The sequence below is a fragment of the Ovis aries genome, chromosome 4, assembly GCF_016772045.2.
Source record: "Ovis aries strain OAR_USU_Benz2616 breed Rambouillet chromosome 4, ARS-UI_Ramb_v3.0, whole genome shotgun sequence".
Taxonomy (NCBI): domain Eukaryota; kingdom Metazoa; phylum Chordata; class Mammalia; order Artiodactyla; family Bovidae; genus Ovis; species Ovis aries.
Genome location: NC_056057.1, coordinates 50,667,736 through 50,688,218, shown reverse-complemented (window position 1 = coordinate 50,688,218; position 20,483 = coordinate 50,667,736). Strand labels below are relative to the sequence as shown.

At 41.2% G+C, this 20,483-nt stretch overlaps 1 protein-coding gene across 1 annotated transcript in view; it reads left to right on the top strand.

Annotated features, from left to right (window-relative positions):
* The window catches only part of LAMB4 (laminin subunit beta 4), a 117,585-nt gene that overhangs the window by 14,415 nt on the left and 82,687 nt on the right, over positions 1–20,483 (top strand). Inside the window, 10 exon segments of the mRNA XM_060414404.1 lie at positions 1,576–1,648; positions 2,811–2,999; positions 4,227–4,290; positions 4,468–4,682; positions 5,806–5,926; positions 7,416–7,604; positions 12,933–13,112; positions 15,812–15,921; positions 18,726–18,826; positions 19,681–19,831. Coding sequence (XP_060270387.1) covers positions 1,576–1,648; positions 2,811–2,999; positions 4,227–4,290; positions 4,468–4,682; positions 5,806–5,926; positions 7,416–7,604; positions 12,933–13,112; positions 15,812–15,921; positions 18,726–18,826; positions 19,681–19,831 — 1,393 coding nt within the window.

Below are 20,483 nucleotides of genomic sequence, written 5' to 3'. Positions count from 1 at the left end.
TGGCTGCAGTCACCATCTGCAGTGATTTTGGAGCCCAAAAAGATAAAGTCTGACACTGTTTCCACTGTTTCCCCATCTATTTCCCATGAAGTGATGGGACCAGATGCCATGATCTTCGTTTTCTGAATGTTGAGCTTTAAGCCAACTTTTTCACTCTCCTCTTTCACTTTCATCAAGAGGCTGTTTAGTTCCTCTTCACTTTCTGCCATAAGGGTGGTGTCATCTGCATATCTGAGGTGATTGATATTTCTCCCGGCAATCTTGATTCCAGCTTGTACTTCTTCCAGCCCAGCGTTTCTCATGATGTACTCTGCATATAAGTTAAATAAGCAGAGTGACAATATACAGCCTTGACGTACTCCTTTTCCTATTTGGAACCAGTCTGTTGTTCCATGTCCAGTTCTAACTGTTGCTTCCTGACCTGCATATAGGTTTCTCAAGAGGCAGGTCAGGTGGTCTGATATTCCCATCTCTTTCAGAATTTTCCAGTTTGTTGTGATCCACACAGTCAAAGGCTTTGGCATAGTCAATAAAGCAGAAATAGATGTTTTTCTGGAACTCTCTTGCTTTTTCAATGGTCTAGCAGATGTTGGCAATTTGATCTCTGGTTCCTCTGCCTTTTCTAAAACCGGCTTGAACATCCAAAAGTCCACGGTTCACATATTATCTATAACATATATTTATTATCTGTAGTGTGTATTATTTATAATGTCATATAATTTATAATATATAGATAAATATATTTTATAGATATATTGACTATACATATATAATAAATATAAATAATTTCTCCTGTTTCTTTTTACTTTTTAAAATGTGCCTGCTAGAAAATTTTAAATGACCCATGGGACTCATACATCCATTGGACAGTTCCGCTCTAGAGAGCAGTTTCCATCATGTCGGGATTGCAGGTGATAAGCACGGATGGCACCGAGCTGTCTCAGTGCAAAGTCCTGGCCAGGATGTTCGGGCTATAGTCCCTCTATCGTCTTTGGATACCTAAATGTATTTCCTGTAGGCATGAGAAGAGAGAAAGGAAATCATCATCATCAGTATGTAAGATGATTTAGGGCAAGCATAGTATGAGGCTTTTTCAGTGTTGTCCATTGGACAGGAACATGATTGGTCACCACAGAGGCGCCCACAGACCCTCAGTCCCAGGAGAAAAATCCAAGATGTGTTTTCTGCTGAGTGACAATACAACTAGGTCACGTGCTTCCTGGTAGCTGTTGGAAGGAGAGGGGGTGGGTGTTTGCCAAGTGCTGGCTACTAGCTTATATGAAGTCCAGATTTCAGGTGAACACAGCCCTCTCTTTTTACCTACAGGGACCATCCAGGAACTCCCCTGGTGGTATGCCATACTGCCACACTGTGGCTGTGCGTGTTGTCACTAAAATATAAATGTGGGCACAATCAGGGGAAAACTGATATTACCCTCACACAGATCTTATCCAAGAGTGTTAATCACCAGCCATAAGATTCCAAAGGGTTTCATTACAGACAATTGAGGAATTAGCAAGGTAAATTGTTGTCTCTCAAAATCACTGATTTTCTTCTTTCTGGATTTTCCTTTAGGTCTTGTTATGTCAGCATCAGACTGGACCTAGAGGCCTTATTTCAGCTCAGTCACCTTATTCTGACCTTTAAGGTACAGATGTGTAGAGTGCTGCCCGCTTATCTACTTACCAAATGCTTGGCATACCTTAGATTTCACTTCCTTGCTCCCCTGCAGAGAACAAAAAGCTGTTCAAATCCAGACTGGAGCTTTGTTATCTGGGCTTTTTGCTCTTTAATGAAAAACAAAAAACACCAGTGCTCATTAAATAATAACTTACACGATTAACAAAAAAGAGGAGAGAGAATCTTGGAAGATACAGGAAAAAGAAAACCTCCAAGCTCTGGGGTGTTAGAGATGGTAAGAACTAGAAAGATAATTTGGAGGGTAAAAGGAGAAGCACTGGAAATTATTTAAGGAAAAAAAAAATTGTGATCAAAAGAAGAAGAAAATTTGAAGGTTCCTTACTGAGTTAGATGCCAGAGAAAATTTGCGCTATCGTCATTCTTTAATGATTCATCAGAACTCTAATTTTGTCAGGCCTGGTGCTAGGTTTTAGTCATAAAAGATGAACATAAAATTAGAAGTTTTAAAAATTTAAGAAGTAGTCTTTGATTTCAATGAACTCACAGTCTAGTCATAGGTACAAACAGATATATAATTTTGAAATTACAATGCAGAGTGGCCAGTACAGAAATAGGTGTACGATTAGAATGCTGGGGGGTTATTTGACATGGCTAGGTCAACTCTGGGGAAACAGGGGAAACTTCATGGTAGATTTTGGAGGATGTATAAGAGTTTGCCAGAGGAAAAGTATTCTGAGTGAAGAAAACCACATGCAGATTGCTATAAAAACGTCAACTGCATTGGCTTTTTTTAAAAAAGTACATACCATTTTTCTTCAATTAATTTATGCAGAAACAATTAAAAAATGAAATTTGATTCTGGAACAAAGCATGTGCTCATAAATAGTTGCCCACTTAATAGAGATTTTGGTGTGTTCATGATAGAATAGGGTTTTTTTTTTTTTCTTTTCCTTTTCTTGGCCTTGCTGCATGGCATGTGAAGATCTTAGTGGCCTGACCAGGGATCCAACCTGTGCCCTCTGCAGTGGAACCACCAGAGAATTCCTTAGAACAGATTTGAAAAGATACAAATTCCATTAAAAATGGAATTCAAAAATATTGTCAATCTGGAATGGGTTATAAATTCTACATTTGCGAAGCATGACAAGTGTAACTGATTTTTCTTCTAGACTTTTCGGCCTGCTGCAATGTTAGTTGAAAGCCCCACAGACTATGGACACACCTGGAGAGTGTTCAAATATTTTGCCAAAGATTGTGCTACTTCCTTCCCTAACATCACATCTGGCCAGGCCCAGGGAGTGGGAGACCTTGTGTGTGACTCCAAATATTCGGATATTGAACCCTCCACTGGTGGTGAGGTAGAATTTCCTTTCTTCGATTTCTTTCCTGGAAGTGAAATCTTTTTGTTGTTGTTACCATGGTTAATCGAGATGAAAACAATTTAGGTAGTGTCTACTGAAACAGAACATGAGCTGCTGCTTGTTTAGGAATGGCAGTGTCTAAATTGAAGTGAGTCCTGAATTCAGCTCATATTCACATAAATTACAAATACCTTATAAGAAATGATCCTGTACAAGAGTGCCCCTGCTGAAGGTAAACAAGGGCTAAAATGCAAGGTGGACACTGTGGCCAGGATGCCAGAGGTAGGAATATCTTTTTCTAGTCCTTTCAAAGGAACCATAAAAGCTAATGGCAGCCCTCCATGCTCTGCAAGCCCCCCACCTGGGTGGGATCTGCCCAGAACTCCCTGAGAGCAAAGCTGGTGATGGGCAGAAAGTCAGGGGATAGGAGTTGGCTTGGGAGGTGTTACCTTATCAGGTAGAGTAGTAAGAATGGTGACAGAAGGCAGCTCCAGAATCTCCCAGGGCTAGATCCACTTTGATGAGGGCTTGCTGAATCATGAACCCATCACTCCACCCCAAGCAAGCGTAGGAGTCCTTTCCACCAGTGGTATCAGCACTTCTCTCTACATGGACCACTTGTGCATAAAGAGGCAGAATGACTGTTTAACAGCCTTCCTTCATTTTCATTCTTGGTGCTTTTATCAAATGAGAACCCAAATGATAATCTACATTCTACACCAGGTGGGAAATAGTGGCTCAGCCTTCTTGTAAGGTCAGGATATCTTCTTTAAGAGTATAATGATTGGGAGAATGGCACTGAAACATGTATACTATCATGTAAGAAATGAATCGCCAAAAAAAAAAAAATTAAAAAAAAAAAAGAAATGAATCGCCAGTCTGTGTTTGATGCAGGATACAGGATGCTTGGGGCTGGTGCACAGGGATGATCCAGAGAGATGATATGGGGTGGGAGGTGGGAGGGAGGTTCATGTTTGGGAACTCATGTACACCCGTGACAGATTCATGTCAATGTATGGCAAAACCAATACAGTATTGTAAAGTAAAATAAAGTAAAAATAAAAATTTAAAACAACAACAACAAAATAAATAAATAAATAAAATTAAAATCATGCTTTAAAAAATAAAAAAGAATGTATTATAATCTTAATAAAAAAATAGTATATTGAACACTTACGTTTTGGGGGGTAAAGCACTCTAAATTTACCTACCTTTGTTTTACAGGTTGTTTTAAAGGTGTTTGATCCCAGCTTTGAAATAGAAAACCCTTACAGCCCTTATATCCAGGGTATGAATTACTTTATATTTTTCACACCGACTTCTTTTGTAAAACTTCATGTGAGGGGGATTCCTTGTCATTGCATGTCTATAGGATGGTAAGGGAGTATCAGTCAAGGAGGGTGCTTTGAACCCATCCAACCTAATGCACTTTGATGTATTAATTTCATTATCTTCCTTTCTCTAGACCTTGTGACATTAACAAACCTGAGGATAAACTTTACCAGGCTCCATGCTCTTGGGGATACTTTGCTTGGAAGAAGGCAAAATGATTCCCTTGATAAATACTACTGTGCTCTGTATGAGATGGTGGTTCGTGGAAGCTGTTTTTGCAATGGCCAAGCTAGCGAATGTGTTTCAACACAGAAGAAGCACAGTGATGTTTTCAGCCCTCCAGGCATGGTGAGTTACAAACTCACCTGAGAGCAAGATCGGCTTTCCTATCTTCCCTTCACTGTCTTAGTGCTGAATGTATGTCAGACTCGGTATGTGGGGGTCAACAATCCAAGAGCCCTCTTTGTGCCAGGCAGATATCATTCAATCTGGCCCATCAGGCTATCTGGGGGCCTTTGGTCCTCTGGACAGAAGTTCTTGTGAATTCTGCCACGTTGGGGCCATCATTGAGCTAATGGGCAGAATTTGTCATTTATGATTTCCAGATGGTCCATCTTATTCTCTCTTGTTTATTGGTTTTTTAGGGAATGGAGATTTGATGGGGAGGAACCATGTCACATACATTGTCTCACAAAAATGTATTGAAGGTCTGTTCATGTGAGAGCCTGGGCTCAGTGCCAAAGTGTTTGAGTGATATCTGATGCTGTCGAAAGCCGTCACCTCGAGTGACTCTCTATGAATGACTCTGTCCTGAGCAGTGCAGATCTTCTCCCTCCTGGGACTAATCTTAAAGGAGTAATACAGTAGAAGCATTTAATTTTGTGCAGAGTCTTGGGAGTGTGTCTAACTAAAAATAGTTTTGAACTATTGGTTATAACGGACAAGGCCGGAGGCTATAGCTCTTTCCACTTAGACACCTCATATATTTCACCAGAAATGGAACTTTTCCTTGGGAATGTGGGCACTGAGGGCATTTTGTGAAAAATCAAGAGAATCCCACACCTTTTTCCGGTTTTAGTTTTCTAATTCCCTGATGTTCCTAAATCATCCCCCACAGACACGCACTCACACACACACACAAATTCTCCATCCTGGCCCTCAGTTTGCCAAGGGCCTGTGTTCAGGCCATGTGTTCCCTGATACCAAAATTCGGAAAAACAATGAATTCCTTGTAAATGTTCACTTAAGCATCTTAAAATTTAAAAAGTTTTTGAAATTAAAAAGTTTAAAAGATAAGTAAGTAAGTAATAGTAGACAGTCAGGGTTCATATTATAACTAACACATGGAAAACCAAGACCCAGACAGACCCCCTTGAGCTGGTATTTCATTTTCCATTTAAAGAACCCCGATGTCCTCACAGTTCAAAGGTGAGCCCCGTGTCCACACTGTTCATGTTCCTCACACGTGCAGGTTCACGGTCGCTGCATCTGTCAGCACAACACAGATGGCCCACACCGTGAGAGGTGCAAGGACTTCTTTCAGGATGTTCCTCGGAGGCCAGCTACAGGCCTCTGGGACAGTGCTTGCCGAGGTGGGTGGACCTCAATTCTTAGCATAGACTGAGTTTCCTTATATGAAACTCCTTACCCAGTCTCTGCTTTCCCTTCTTTTGGAGAACATTTAGCTGGTTTCGGTTGGGCTTCTGGCACTGCAGGGGGTGAACTTGTGACTTCCAGCTCCAATTGTGTGATATTTCTCATATCTCCTGCACAGAAGAATACCAGCTTCTCACACCCTCACACCAAAACTTAACATTAATTTGAAGAACTAGATTATATGTTGTGTGGCCCTTTCCATAGGAGGAGCACAGCCATGGGAGAGTAATATCAGTGGGGATGGTGTCACTCCAGAAATCTGGTGACCACTGGAATTTGTACAGAGAGCCCCACTGTTTTTCTGAATAAATATACACTCAGTGAGTGTGACCTTAAACCCATATGTCAGATAAGCTATGAGAAATGAGGCCCAGGATGAAGTTTGACAGGCTATTTTGTTTTTTAATAAAATATTTAGACTTAAAAAGATAGGAGGGAGTTTACTCATGTGTTTTCTGCCTCTGAATTTTGATGCATTTCTAAAGCAGTTATTCAGTTTCTTTTCCCAAATGTGGGAAAAACAGGATTTGACAAAGAGGTTATTAGATGAGCTTTTATGAAAAATCTCCATCCATGGGTGTCACAGTGCACATGACCCAGCAAAATGTGGCCCAAGCTTATGCTGTTTACAGGGAAAAACCCAACCAGGCAAGTAGCATAGATATTACCACAAAGTTACACAGATCCCTTTAAACAGACTGCCTTTCCTTCTGATGATCTGGGCCAGTGCCTATTGGGAGGAAAATGACATTTAGTCCCGCTTCCAGCAGTTCTGCCCTAGAGAAGGAGAGGTTGGCTGGACCCAGCTCTAGCATCTAATCTGGAGAATCCAGTACTACCATACTACCAAACATGTGATGTAAAACCTTCAGATTTACCAGTCTGAGTCAGTAAACACATTCTTTGTGTCTAATATCTAATTCTTTGCCACCCCATGGACTGTAGCCCACCACATTCCTCTGTATTTGGGATTCTCCAGGCCAGAATACCAGAGGGGGTTGCCAATTCTCCCTCTAGGGCATCTTCCCGACCCAGACAAACCCCCATCTCCTGCACTGGCAGGCAGATTCTTTACCTCTGTGCCACCTGGAAAGCCCTAGACATATTCTTTATTGAACAACAGCAACAGCAACAAAAAATATTGCATCCTATGGCTTTTAGATCACCCAAATGATTAGTATTTCTCTGCTTGATTAAAAATCTACATAGTGAACATTTTGAGAACACATTTTATAGAGAGTATATGAGCAGAACTGGAGTGCTAAGAAGATTCTTGAAAGCAACTATTTTAAGCTCCCTACTTGGTGTAGGGAGGCTGAAGAAAGTGCAGGAGGGGAAAATGGGTGATGGAGCAGGGAGCCACCATCCCTGGGATGCTCACCGTGGGGACCTTGGCAATCTCTCATGACTTTGCTGGGTTTTCAGCTTGTCACTGCAACGGCCACTCTGACTGCTGCCGCTTCGACATGACTGCATAGCTGGCGCGCGGGGGCCGCAGTGGGGGCGTGTGTGGCGACTGCCAGCACAACACCCAGGGCCAGCACTGTGACCGCTGCAGACATCTCTTCTACAGGGACCCCCGTGAGGCCACCTCAGATCCTGACGCGTGCATTCGTGAGTCCCCAGCCTCTGACCCATCCTCGCCCCTCATCTAAGCAGGGGGGCTCAGCAGCATCTCCAAACTGCTCTCAGTGGTGGGAACTGCAAAATCACTTCGGTTCTGAGCTTTTCTCTCTCTGAAAAGTTGGGCCAGATAATCTAGGTCCCTCCTTGTGGTCTCGCAGCCATGGCTATGGTGGTTTAGCCGCTAAGTCGTTTCCTGCTCTTGCAACCCGATGGACTGTAGTCTGCTCCTCCATCCATAGGATTTTCCAGGCAAGAATACTGAAGTGGGTTGCCATTTCCTTCCTGAGGGGATCTTCCTAACCCAGATGTTGAACCTGGGTCTCCTACACTGCAGAGAGTTTCTTTACCCACTGAGCAACCAGGGTTGATACTGATGAATCAGGAAACTGGTCTGGATTCAACCAGAAGGGGGCGATAGTCTCAGAAGCTGCCACAGGTACCTGCAGTGTGAGCTCAGGGAAGTAATTAAGTACAGAGACTGGCGATATCATTTGGCTGTAGATGATTCAGTTTTGCTAAGCTAATTTACCTTGTTTCATTTTTCCTTTAAAAAAAAAAGTGTCTTTATGGCTACACCAGGTCTTTGTTGTGGTATGTGGGAACTTAAATCTTTGTTGTGGTGGCATGTGAGATCCTTAATTGCATCCTGTGAACTCAGCTGTGGCATGTGGGATCTAGTTCCTTGACCGGGGATTGAACCCCGTCCCCATGGGTCTCGGCCCCTGGACCACCAGGGAAGACTCTCATTTTTCTTTTTTTAATGTTTAAAAGTTATTCGTTTTATTAATCTCAACTTTTTAAAAGATAATATTTTAGGCATAGATAAAAATAATAGAAAATAACATTTTATATATCTAATATAAATAATATACCCACCACTAGCTTTGTCAGAACATAGTATCTTGCCCTCTCACCTTCAGGACATGACTACAACACTACAGCTCTGTGAATGGGATATTCTAGCTACCCACTTCTCCTCTTTGTCTACCCTCCTTCCTGTGGATAAACTCTCATATATTTAGCAATTATCATTACCTTGCTTCTTTTCACACTTTTTATCAACAAATGATACCTGTTGACATGTTTTCAAACTTGAGATAAATGATATTAGGCTGTGTGCTTGCTCACTCATGTCTGACTCTGCAACCCTGTGGACTGCAGCCCGCCCTGCTCCTCTGTATGTGGGATTCTCTAGGCAAGATTTCTGGAGTGGGTGGCCATTTCCTCCTCTAGGGGATCTTGTTGACCCAGGGATTGAACCCATGGCTCCTGCACTGGCAGGCAGATTCTTTACTGCGCCACCTGGGAAGTCTGAGGGATTTGCTATGAAACTCCAATTTCAGACTTTACATAATCATAATACATAAACTGAAGTCTTAAGCAAAAGTAAATCAACAGCCACCCCAATACATACAATGTCCTAGATTTTAAAGTTTAAATCATCATGATGTGGAATAAGCATAAATGAGATTTTTTTTGCTCAGATTACTCAGTAGATAGCTGATTGTATAAAAGTTTACCTTAAAAAAAAAAAAAAGAAATTTACCTTACGTGCCCTGTTTAATATAAAGAATTGGGTCCTCATAAAACATATTTCTTTAAATTGATGTGCCAAGTGCCCTACTTTTTTACCAGAATCCATAATCCACTTCTCTCTCCCTCCCTGTCCTTCTGCCCCCATCTTTCTCTCTCTCACACATACACACACACACACACATGCAAACACACACAACTTTTATTAATGTTTATAAAGCTCTATTTGTAAATGAAGATGAAATTTCTTAGATGGAATCAGGAAAATACAGTGTTTAGAAACAGATAATCTGGGAATCTGAAAAGAGTTTGGAAATAACTAAACCAAATACTTCAAATAAAGTTCATCAACCAGAGTCTTGCTCTTTAAGAGTACTTAGTATTAACTTAATGGTGCTTTTGGAGGAAAAGAAGGGAAGAAAACTAGTACCCTTGATTTGAAATTTAAAAACCATTCTTTGTGAATAAGGAATTTCTCAAGGAAAGGCAAATGAGGAGCTTGTTAAAAAAAAAAAAAACAATTTTGAGACTTCTTAGCTTCTCTAAGCACACGTTTATGTATTTGTAAGTGTGTGTACACAGATGATGTGTATTTGACCAGCATTCTCATATAAATTTTCTCTAAGCTGTCCTAGTTTGAGCCTAAATATTTACATGATCAGATTCCAGGCCTAAGAGTTGACCAGTTTTAAGTCTTCTATGATTTAAGACACAGTTGAATGTGATACAGAGGAAACAAATATTTGGTAGACTCCACCAATAATGTTTGCTGGAATTTAATTGTGTGACCTGAAAAGATTTTATTGGACTTCTAGTCTAAAGGCCACAATGCAGGATTATTTCAAACCTACTGGCCATTTACCCATTTCCCTTTCCCAAAGGATATTTCTGTGTATAATTAAATTATACTCTGGAACTCGTTGCTGACCCTTTGGAGTGTCTCCCAAATAAAGATGAGTTTTTTTCCTTTTGGCTACTTCTAAAATGAACCTAGTTTGTCCCTTCCTTCCTTCCTTCCTAGAAGCAACTGGCTTTAATTAGAAGAAAATTGTGGGGTTTTTCCCCAAACTAAACAGAAATCAATGCTAGTTTTCCATAGTAAGATTTTATCACCAGTCACAATCCAGTAATAAACAACTGAAAATCAAACAAAAGATTCTGTCAGACAACTGTTTGCTTCATTGATTCCAGACTGACTGAATTTTTTCCCCTCAATACACTAACCTAAATGGTGGTTAGGTAAACACTGCTTTAGACTTGAGGGTTTTGTTTTATTACTCCAAAGCACACATGTATAAATCTTAACATAGTTGTTTCTTAGAATCCAGATATTCATTTTTTAAAATATTTATTGCTTTCCGTAAAAGTGGAATCCCTTGAAAACACAGGTCCATGAAGATTCAAGACGACCTTGTTGGTCACCTAATGTCTACTAATGAACGCACTTGTCCTCTATGCCAAAGTCACAACCAGACCTCCAGTGATAAGAAAGCTGCTGCTGTATTGGGCAGCCCTAACTGTTTGTTCTTATACTCGGTTAAGCGCTACATTTTCTAGCTTTTACCCACTGGAACTACTCATATTATCAGCATCCTTTTTCATATGACATTTCTTCTTTTAATTGTTTGAATTTCTACTGGAAAAAAAAAAAGGTGGAGGAGGTTGTTACTTTTGTTACATATCACTGTTTATCTCATTTTCTAGAATCTCTTCATGAAGCTTTTGCCCCGCCGAAAGATTTCCAAAATTGAAACAAAGATTTGAACATTTCTTATTCTCTTTTTTTTTTCTTGAAGGTGCTCCTTTCCAAGAAGACCCCAAAAGAATGATAGCTCTTTCCTCTGTAACATATTTTTCTGTAATGGGAAGGACAGATTTACTTTCTTAACAACCGTATTTCAGAGATTTGGTAAACAATTGGTATATTTTGTATTGCAAAATTATCACTGCAATAAGTCTAGTTGTCATTCATTACCACACATAGTTACAATTTTTTCCTTGTGATGAGGACTTTTGAAATCTACTCTCTTAGCAACTTTCAAATGTAGGGTACACTATTAACTATGTTCACCATGCTGTACATTACAGTAAAGATTTATTTATTCTGTAACTGGAAATGTGTGCCTTTTGACTGCCTTCACCCATCTCTCGCATCCCCACCTCTGGAAACCACCAGTTTATTCTGTGTAACTATGAGTTTGCTTTGGGGATTTTTTTGAGATTCTATATGTAAGTGAGGTCATGTGGTATTTGTCTTTGTCTACCTTATTTCACTAAGCATAAAGCCCTCAAAATCCACCCATTTTGCCACAAATGGCAAGAATTCATTCTTTTGTGACTGTATAATATTCCATTATGTAAACATACACAACGTGGTATATTTTCTTATTCTATCTATTGATTGCTTAAGTTGCTTCCATGTCTTGCCTACTATAAAGAATGCTGCAATGAACATAGAGTTCATGTATCTTTTTAAAGTAGTGTTTTCGTTTTCTTCAGATAAGTACCTAGCAATGGAATTTCTGGGTATTTCATATTTTTAATTTGGGGGGAACCTCAATATTGCTTTCCATAGTGGCTGCCCCAATTTACATTCCCATCAACAATACAAACTCATGTGAAGAGTTGACTCATTGGAAAAGACTCTGATGCTGGGAGGGATTGGGGGCAGGAAGAGAAGGGGACGACAGAGGATGAGATGGCTGGATGGCATCACTGACTTGATGGACATGAGTCTGAGTGAACTCCGGGAGTTGGTGATGGACAGGGAGGCCTGGAGTGCTGAGATTTATGGGGTAACAAAGAGTCGGCCACAAGGAGCGACTGAACTGAACTGAACTGAACAACAGTACAAAAAAGTTCCCTTTTCTTCACATCCTTGAAAACACTTGTTATTTCTTGTGCTTGCCAGTAGATTGCCTCTTCATTTTGTGGGTGGTTTCCTTTGCTGTGCAGAAGCCTTTAAGTTTGATATGGTACCACTTGTTTATTTTTCCTTTTGTTTGCCTTTGATTTTGATTTCAAATGCAAACAATCATTGCCAGGACCGATATCAAAAAGTTTGCTGCCTGTGTTTTCTTCCAGGAGTTTTCTGGTGTAAGATCTTACATTCAAGTCTTCAGTCCATCTTGAGTTAATTTTTGTGAATGGTGTAAGAGAGGGATCCAGTTTTTTCTCTTGCACATGGCTGTTCAATCTTCCCATTGTCTTTTATTGAAGAGACTGGCATTTCCCTGGCACATAGTCTTGACTCCTTTGTCATAAATTAGTTGACCATACATGTGCGGGTCTGTCCCTGGGCTCTCTGTTCTGTTCCACTGGGTTCTGTGTTTATTTTTATGCCAATACCATGCTCTTTTGATTACTGTTGCTTTGTAATATAATTTGAAATCAGGAAACATGGTGGCTCCAGCTTCGTTCTTTTCTTAAGATTGCTTTGGCTATTCAGGGTTATTTATGATCCATATAAATTTTACAGTTTGTTGCTTTTTTTTCATCAATCTATTCTTAACATCTGGCTTTCATAATAGACTTTCTCTGATCCTCTTCCTTTAGAATCACTTAAAATTCTATTAAAAATATATTTATGTATTATTCAATATTTTTCTAGTTCTGAGACATGGGAGACATATCCAAGCAGCCCTTGCTCATTGGTTTAATTATTCAAACACATTTATTGTATTTAAACAGCTAAAACAGTTATAGTGAAGGTAAAGCAGTGTGCTTCTATTTCAGGGTTCCCACAATTCGCAGTTAATTAAGATAATGCACGTGTGTCCCCAGCTTGTGAGTGTGATCCTGATGGAACCATTTCAGGTGGGCTTTGTGTGAGCCACTCTGATCCTGACTCGGGGTCTATGACCGGCCGATGCCTGTGTAAGGAGAAAGTGGAAGGAGCAAAATGTGACAGATACAAGCCGGACCACTATGGACTGAGCGCCCCGGACCCCCGTGGCCGTCAGTGTAAGTCAGCAGCGGCTGGATCATCACCTTGAGTGCATTTTGAGGCTTGGAGCTGTCCCTGTCAATGCTAACATTTGGTCATTGTAAAGACTTAAATCCCACCATTCTCTGAATTTTTTTTTTTTTTTTTTTTTAGTGATACAAAACCTCTCGCAAATTTTAGTGAATTAGTGAACCATTTTAGGTGGTTTGCTGAGTTTAACATCAATAACCAGCAGGGGGCGCTCACATTTTCACTGCTGGAGCAAACGCAGGATAACTGCCAAGAAATTTAATGCCTTTATGAAACCTTTAAATTAAAAAAGAAAAATCCTCCACCAGGATTCCATTCTACAAGCTTGTTAAATTACATTATGCATTTTTGCATAGATTGATGACTTCTTAGGCAATTTTCAATTGGGGGGAAAAAGAAGCAAGGAAGGAGTCGTGGGAAAATAGAAATAACTGGAGTTTTTGAGGGCCAAATGGGGAGCCCCTTGGCTCTAGGATCACAGAAATTTAAGGCTGTCTGGGGTCTCAGAGAGGTGCTGATTCCTCAGAGAGTCTGGGTTAATTATTTCCCTTTGATCACAGTGTCATGCTCTGTGTTATACCCATATAAGGAACTGTGGATTATTTGCATGTTTAGAAAGCAGCATGATGAATCATTCTATTTTTTAAATGCTCTTCTTTTTGGATTGATGTAAAATTTAATTTCAGGGTAATTAATTATATAGCTAAGCCAATTTCCCAGTATACCTCTCAGTACTCCAGGCACTTACCCTGGTTCAATGACTAACATTATGCCCTCCAAGAAATGGGCCAAACATTGGTTTTGTTTTGATTTTTCTTCTGTCAAAGATTTAGTTACATTCACATCCCATACAATTCACTTTTTAAAGTATACAATTCAATGATTCATAGTATATTCAGAGTGTGTAACCATCACTACAATCAATTTTAGAACATTTTCATTACCTTAAAGAAACTCCATATTCTTATTTCTGGTTATATTCCCTCAAAATTGAAAGCAGCATCTTAAAGATGATTTGCATGCCCATGTTAATAGAAGTACTATTCACAACAATCAAAAGGTAGGAGCAACCCAGGCATCCATTGATGAATGAATGGATAAACAAAATGTGGTATGTATGCATGATGGAATATTATTCAGCCTTAAAAAGAAGGGAAATCCTGATCCATCCTACAATATGGATGAACCTTGAAAGCATTTTGTTAAGTGAAATCCGTAGAAACAGAACATAGACTGGTGGTTGCCAAGGGCTTGGGGGAGGGAGGAGGAATAGGGAGATGGTATTTAATGGTACAGAGTTTCGGTTTTGCAAGATGAAGAGTTCTGGAGACTGGTTGCACAGCAGTGTTAGTGTACGTAACGTTATTGAACTATATACTTTAAAATGGCGAAGGTGGTAAAGTTTATGTTATACCTATTTTACTATAAAAGAGAAAAGAAACACTCTAGCTACCACCTCCCATCCCACCAGCCCTAGTCAAGCACTAATCTACTTTATGTTTCTATGTTGTTTGGTCACTAAGCTGTGTCTGACTCTTTGTGACCCCATGGACTGTAGCATGTCAGTCTCCTCTGTCCTCCACTATTTCCCAGAGTTTGCTCAAATTTATATCCATTGAGTCAGTGATGCTTCTGTTTCTATAGATTTGCCTACTGTGGACATTTCATAAAGGGGATTCATATAATGTGCAGTGTTTTGTGTCTGGCTTTTCTTGCTTACCACGATGTTTTCAAGGTTTATCCATGTTGTAGCAACTTGATATCTTTTCATTGCTAAATAATATTCTATTGTTTGGATATACCGCTATTTATCCACTCATCAGTTGAAGAACATTTGGGCTGTTTCCAAGCACATTAGCTTTTCCTGTAGTAGATTCAGCAGGGAAAACACCTATCTTTCTCCGGTTACACAATTTCTTAGCCTTCACAACATAAACATATCTCAACAATATCTATGAGTAGAAGGAAAAAAGAGAATAAAAAAGAAAAAAAGTAAAGAGGCGCTAAAAAAGAGGAGAGGAAGGATTGTAATAGATGGCATCTGCCAGAGAGGGAGCCATTTATAATAACCATGATGCTTAGAAACCTTTGCCCCTCGTCACTTGATCCAGCCAGCATCACTTAGAACTGCGCCCCACACCCCAACATGCATGACCTCTTGTCTCCTCCTAATTGGCACCCAGTAGAACCACATGATGGAGAAGGCAATGGCACCCCACTCCAGTACTCTTGCCTGGAAAATCCCATGGACGGAGGAGCCTGGTGGGCTGCAGTCCATGGGGTCGCTAGGAGTAGGACACGACTGAGCGACTTCACTTTCACTTTTCACTTTCATGCACTGGAGAAGGAAATGGCAACCCACTCCAGTGTTCTTGCCTGGAGAATCCCAGGGACGGCAGAGCCTGGTGGGCTGCTGTCTATGGGGTCGCACAGAGTTGGACACGACTGAAGCCACTTACCAGCAGCAGCAGCAGCAAAACCACACGAGGGCTCTGAGAATGTCTGGCATTGGCTTTCCTGGGGAAAGCTGAATGAAGTACAGTAGTGGTGTGGCCAGGCAGACAGTGGACTTGGCAGGGCAGGCTGCTCAGGGTTCTCGTGGCCATGTTTTGCTCAGTGTAAGCTAAGAAGGTTTACCAGTGTGAAGAAGTCAAGATGAGAATAACTATGTACGATGTGCTTTCAGCCTGCGACTGTCGCCCCCTTGGGAGTCTGCCGCCCTTGACCTGTGATGTGGATACAGGCCAATGCTTGTGTCAGCCGTTTGCTACTGGACTACACTGTGAGGAATGCACTGTATGTATTTTACCTCTGATTCCCCTTTTCGGAGGGCCTCTCAGGTGGCTCAGACGGTAAAAGAATCTGCCTGCAACGTGGGAGGCCTGGGTTTGATCTCTGGGTTGGGAAGATCCCCTGGAGGAGTGCATGGCAATCCAGTCCAGTAATCTTTCCTGGAGAATCCCCAGGGACAGAGGAGCCTGTCGGGGTTACAAAGAGTCGGACACGACTGAGCACAAAATCCCCCGCTTTAGGGAGTGATGTGGTCTTCTACTGCCATCGCCTAGAAGAGACTTGGTCTTGATCACTTTCCTTGCCCTGTTGTATTTCAGCTCTCCTGTGGTCGAAGTATTTACACTGCAGAAGTCAGCACACACTGGAAATCAGCCCCTATCGTTCTTCAGAAAGCTAGTTGTTAAGCATTTACTAGCACAACATTTACCCAATGGATCTGAACCCACCCAGACAATAGTTTTATCTACTCTTCTCCTGAAAGTGCAAGCAATAGAGTGTAAGAGCATTTATTTGCTGCCGCCCCACCCACCGACCCCATGTTAAGGCCACCAGATCATGGAGTCTTTTAATATACAGTCAGTTTCCCACCCCGACCACTCCTTGCCCAAAATTATTTTTGGATGAGCTCATAAAAAAAAAAATCAAGTTTAAATGTATTGAAGATTCCTGTGGGAAATAAACCCTTGGATTTTTCACAGACTCTACTACATACATGAGCATATATGTCTCAAATTAGCAAATTAAAACATGTTCCCGCCATAAGAAATGTGTCATGCATTTAGAGAGTTAAAAATCCAGCTCTTTCCTTTGTCCTCCAAACTTGGCAGCCCACCGTGACATTTTAGAAAGAAAAAACAAAAACTTAACCTAATAAAAGAACAGTGACCTTGATGTGTCTGAAGAAATGTAGCTGATAAATAAGAAACATATGTCTGTTACAACATAGTTTGTGCTAATATTGTAAGTTGCTTTACTGAAAACACATGGGGATGAGGCAGAGGAGGAGGGAGAAGGAAGCAAGGAGAAAATATGAAAAGGGAACTCTACCACAGGACAGGTAATCTAGAAGTTTCTTGTTGGAAGGTGAGCTGTGCCGAGTTCCATGACCATGAATGGGCAACACAAAATAGGAGTGCAGAGCTAGTGAACAGGTCAACGGAGACACCACATCAGATCATTCCAGACAAACCTTAGACTCAGCTGACTTTTTTCTTAGCTAGTTAGCTGCCATTGTTCTTGCAAAAGGAAACTAACTGAGCCGGGGCCACTACTGGGGAATCTTCCCATCATGGCTGAGCCCAGGCCTCTGCTTGGTACCCCAGGCAGATCTATCGATGGTGGGCCAACATTACAGGATAAGCTGCCTCGCAGGAGTTCTCACAACCCCAGCCTGAGTAAAGCAGCTCAGTTCACATTGCTTTTGCTGAAACTGAAGTTTGGTTTGGGGAAAAAAGATTTCAAAAGCCCTTAGCTGTGTTATGTAACAAATTATGTCAACTTTTAATGTTTAAAATAAATCTGTTTGAGTAAAACTGGGCATAAAATTGTACCAAGATAACAACAAAAAATATGGATACTTAACAAACCCATTTCAAATGAGAATTCCATGCCAACCTAGGTCTTAATTTCACCTAAGCTTGTTAAATAGATATTTGAGCAGGGGAGTCTTTTTCTGAGTCTAAACGTCAGAAGTGAGAGGTAGTTGTTTGTATCTCACCAGCTGTTTATATCGAACAAAGGTCAGGATGTTGCAATGATGAGAAAAATCTTGAAGAAGAGAGTTGGATCTCTCATATGGGGAGAGTTTGTTATGCCAAAACAATTATTTATAAGTAAGCGATTCTACTGAACGGTGATAATTCATACAAGATCTCACTATCAGCTGAATACTTTTTTTTTTTTTTAACTCACAAACATTGCTCTAGTGTGGAAGTAAAAATTCCTAGGGGTTTTATAGTAAGGGACTCCATTGGTTTTATGCAAACAGTTGCAAGTAGGCTAGTTGAAGAATTTCCCCTGACTGGCCTTAAACAACCTAGCTTGAAGCTAAAATTGGTGCTGTCAGAGGAACTGTGAGGTTTCTATTGCATTTCTTTTCTCTTTTTATTGGAGTATAGGTGATTTACAATATTGTATTTTAGGTATACAGCAAAGTGATTCAGTTATACCTGTATCTGTTCTTTTTCAGATTCTTTTCTCATTTAGGTTTTTACAGAATATTGAATAGACTTCCCTGTGCTATGTAGTAGGTCCTTGTTGATTATCCATTGCAATTCCATTCGAAGCAATACAGAGACAACCTACCTACTCTCTTCATTCGAGTCCTAGGAATAGGAGATGTTTACTTTTAGAAGATCATTATCAAGGATGTCGGAGAAGGCAATGGCACCCCACTCCAATACTCTTGCCTGGAAAATCCCATGGATGGAGGAGCCTGGTAGGCTGCAGTCCATGGGGTCGCTAGGAGTCGGACACAACTGAGTGACTTCACTTTCACTTTTCACTTTCATGCATTGGAGAAGGACATGGCAACCCACTCCAGTGTTCTTGCCTGGAGAATCCCAGGGACAGGGGAGCCTGGTGGGCTGCTGTCTATGGGGTCTCACAGAGTCGGACAGGGCTGAAGCAACTTAGCAGCAGCAGCAGCAGCATCAAGGATGTAGGCAAGCAAGCTTTTGTGTGATTGTTCAGGCCCTGTGGCTGTTTACTGTTGACAATTGACTTGTAGTGCTTTTAATATTAATGCCATGCTTCAGAGAAGCAGGTACCTTCACAACTGGAATCAACGGAGCATTTTCTGTTTGTAGGCTGCATACTGGGGACTAGAAAATCACCTCCATGGATGTTCTCCCTGCGACTGTTATATTGGAGGCGCTTATTCCAACACGGAAGTCAGTAAAATGAGTGAGTCTTGTGGCAGTATTCCTCAATCCTATTTCCATAAAATAAGTAAAAGCGCTTATTAGGACATGCTGATAGTCAGAAGTGAAGTCATTCCATGGCAGGCAAAGGGCATTGAAAAGCAGCAATCTTGAGACATTAAAGAGAGCCCACTTGATTTCTTTCACTTCAGGTATTTCTGAGGCTGAGAAGATAGTTCTGTTACTTGGGAATCCCAAGGTGGTGGGAAATATCACTGCACATGTATGACTTGACCCACCTGAAACCCCAACTTTTTGCCAGCATGTAAAGAGAGGTCCAGCATTCTCCTTTGTGCAGTTTTTAGAGGAGAGGCAGAGAGGCACTGAGGACAGAAGCGGTTGCCAGGGTTTCATGGATCTGGGTTGGTTTGTCAAGATCAGACCTGAAGGGCTGAGAGAATGAGCTTATGGCTACCATAAGGGGAGAATGGCTAGGGGAGGGATAGATGGGAAGTTTGGGATTGACATGAACATACTGCTGTATTTAAAATGGATAACACGCAAGAATCTAGTGTATCGCACAAGGGACTATATTCAATATTATGTAATAACCTAAACGGGAAAAGAATTTGAAATAGAACAGATGCATGTGTATGTATTGCCGAATCATTTTGCTGTACAGTTGAAACTGGAACAACGTTGTTAATCAACTATACTCCAACGTAAAACAAAAAGTTAATAAAAACACCAGACCTGTAGATCCCATTGCCTCACCACATCTTCCCCAGGATGACTGATTGATGGATTCAAAGAACGGACTCAAATCCAGAGGGCACTTATGCCAGCACCCCAGGCCCTTATCTTACACTTGCCACCCCACCTCCACTCTTTTTTCCCACAGGTGCTCACCCAAGAATGGGCAGTGTGATTGTTGCCCCCACGTCACAGGTCGCAGCTGCACTGAGCCAGCCCCTGGCTATTTCTTTGCTTCTTTGAATTTCTACCTCTACGAGGCAGAGGAAGCCACACCACTTCAGGGACTGGCACCCTTGGTTCGTATTTCGCTGACTCTCCTTACAGACTTCATCTGGTGGAGTGTAGGTAAATACATAAAGCACACCCTTGAGATTGTGGGTAAGGTACCCGGAAGAAAGTGGTTTTGCCCACAAACACGGAGCAGAGTTGATCCTATTACAGAACTGCAGATTCTATAAAGTCTTAAGGGCAGAGTTTACATTCTATTTTATTTTTATATCCCCATTCCAACACAGAGGCTGGCACAGAAGTGTGAACTGGATTAAGTTGTGATGACACAGACTTGACTCTTGCTCTTTCGAGGTACCCGTCAGATAGGGAATGTTCATGGAGCGTTTCCTGGTCTGTCTCCCTGATGACACTATAAACCGTGAGAGGAAAGGGAGGGTGTGTGTTATCCCATCACCACTGTTGCTCTAGTGCAGAGCACTGTGCTTGATGCATAATAGAAAGCCATGAATCTCTGCTACTGAATGAATGAATCTGGTACCAAACCAAGTGTAAGGTGTGCTCACCAACCTCCTGAAGCTGATCTTGGATTGGCAGTACTCAGTGCTGGTTGTAGGGGTGTGTGGTTGAAAATGCCTCTTGGTCCCGTTCATTACAAGTCACAGTCCTGTGGGGCATGCTCCCTAAAAATATTTATCTCAAAGTCTTATGAGGGGGCCA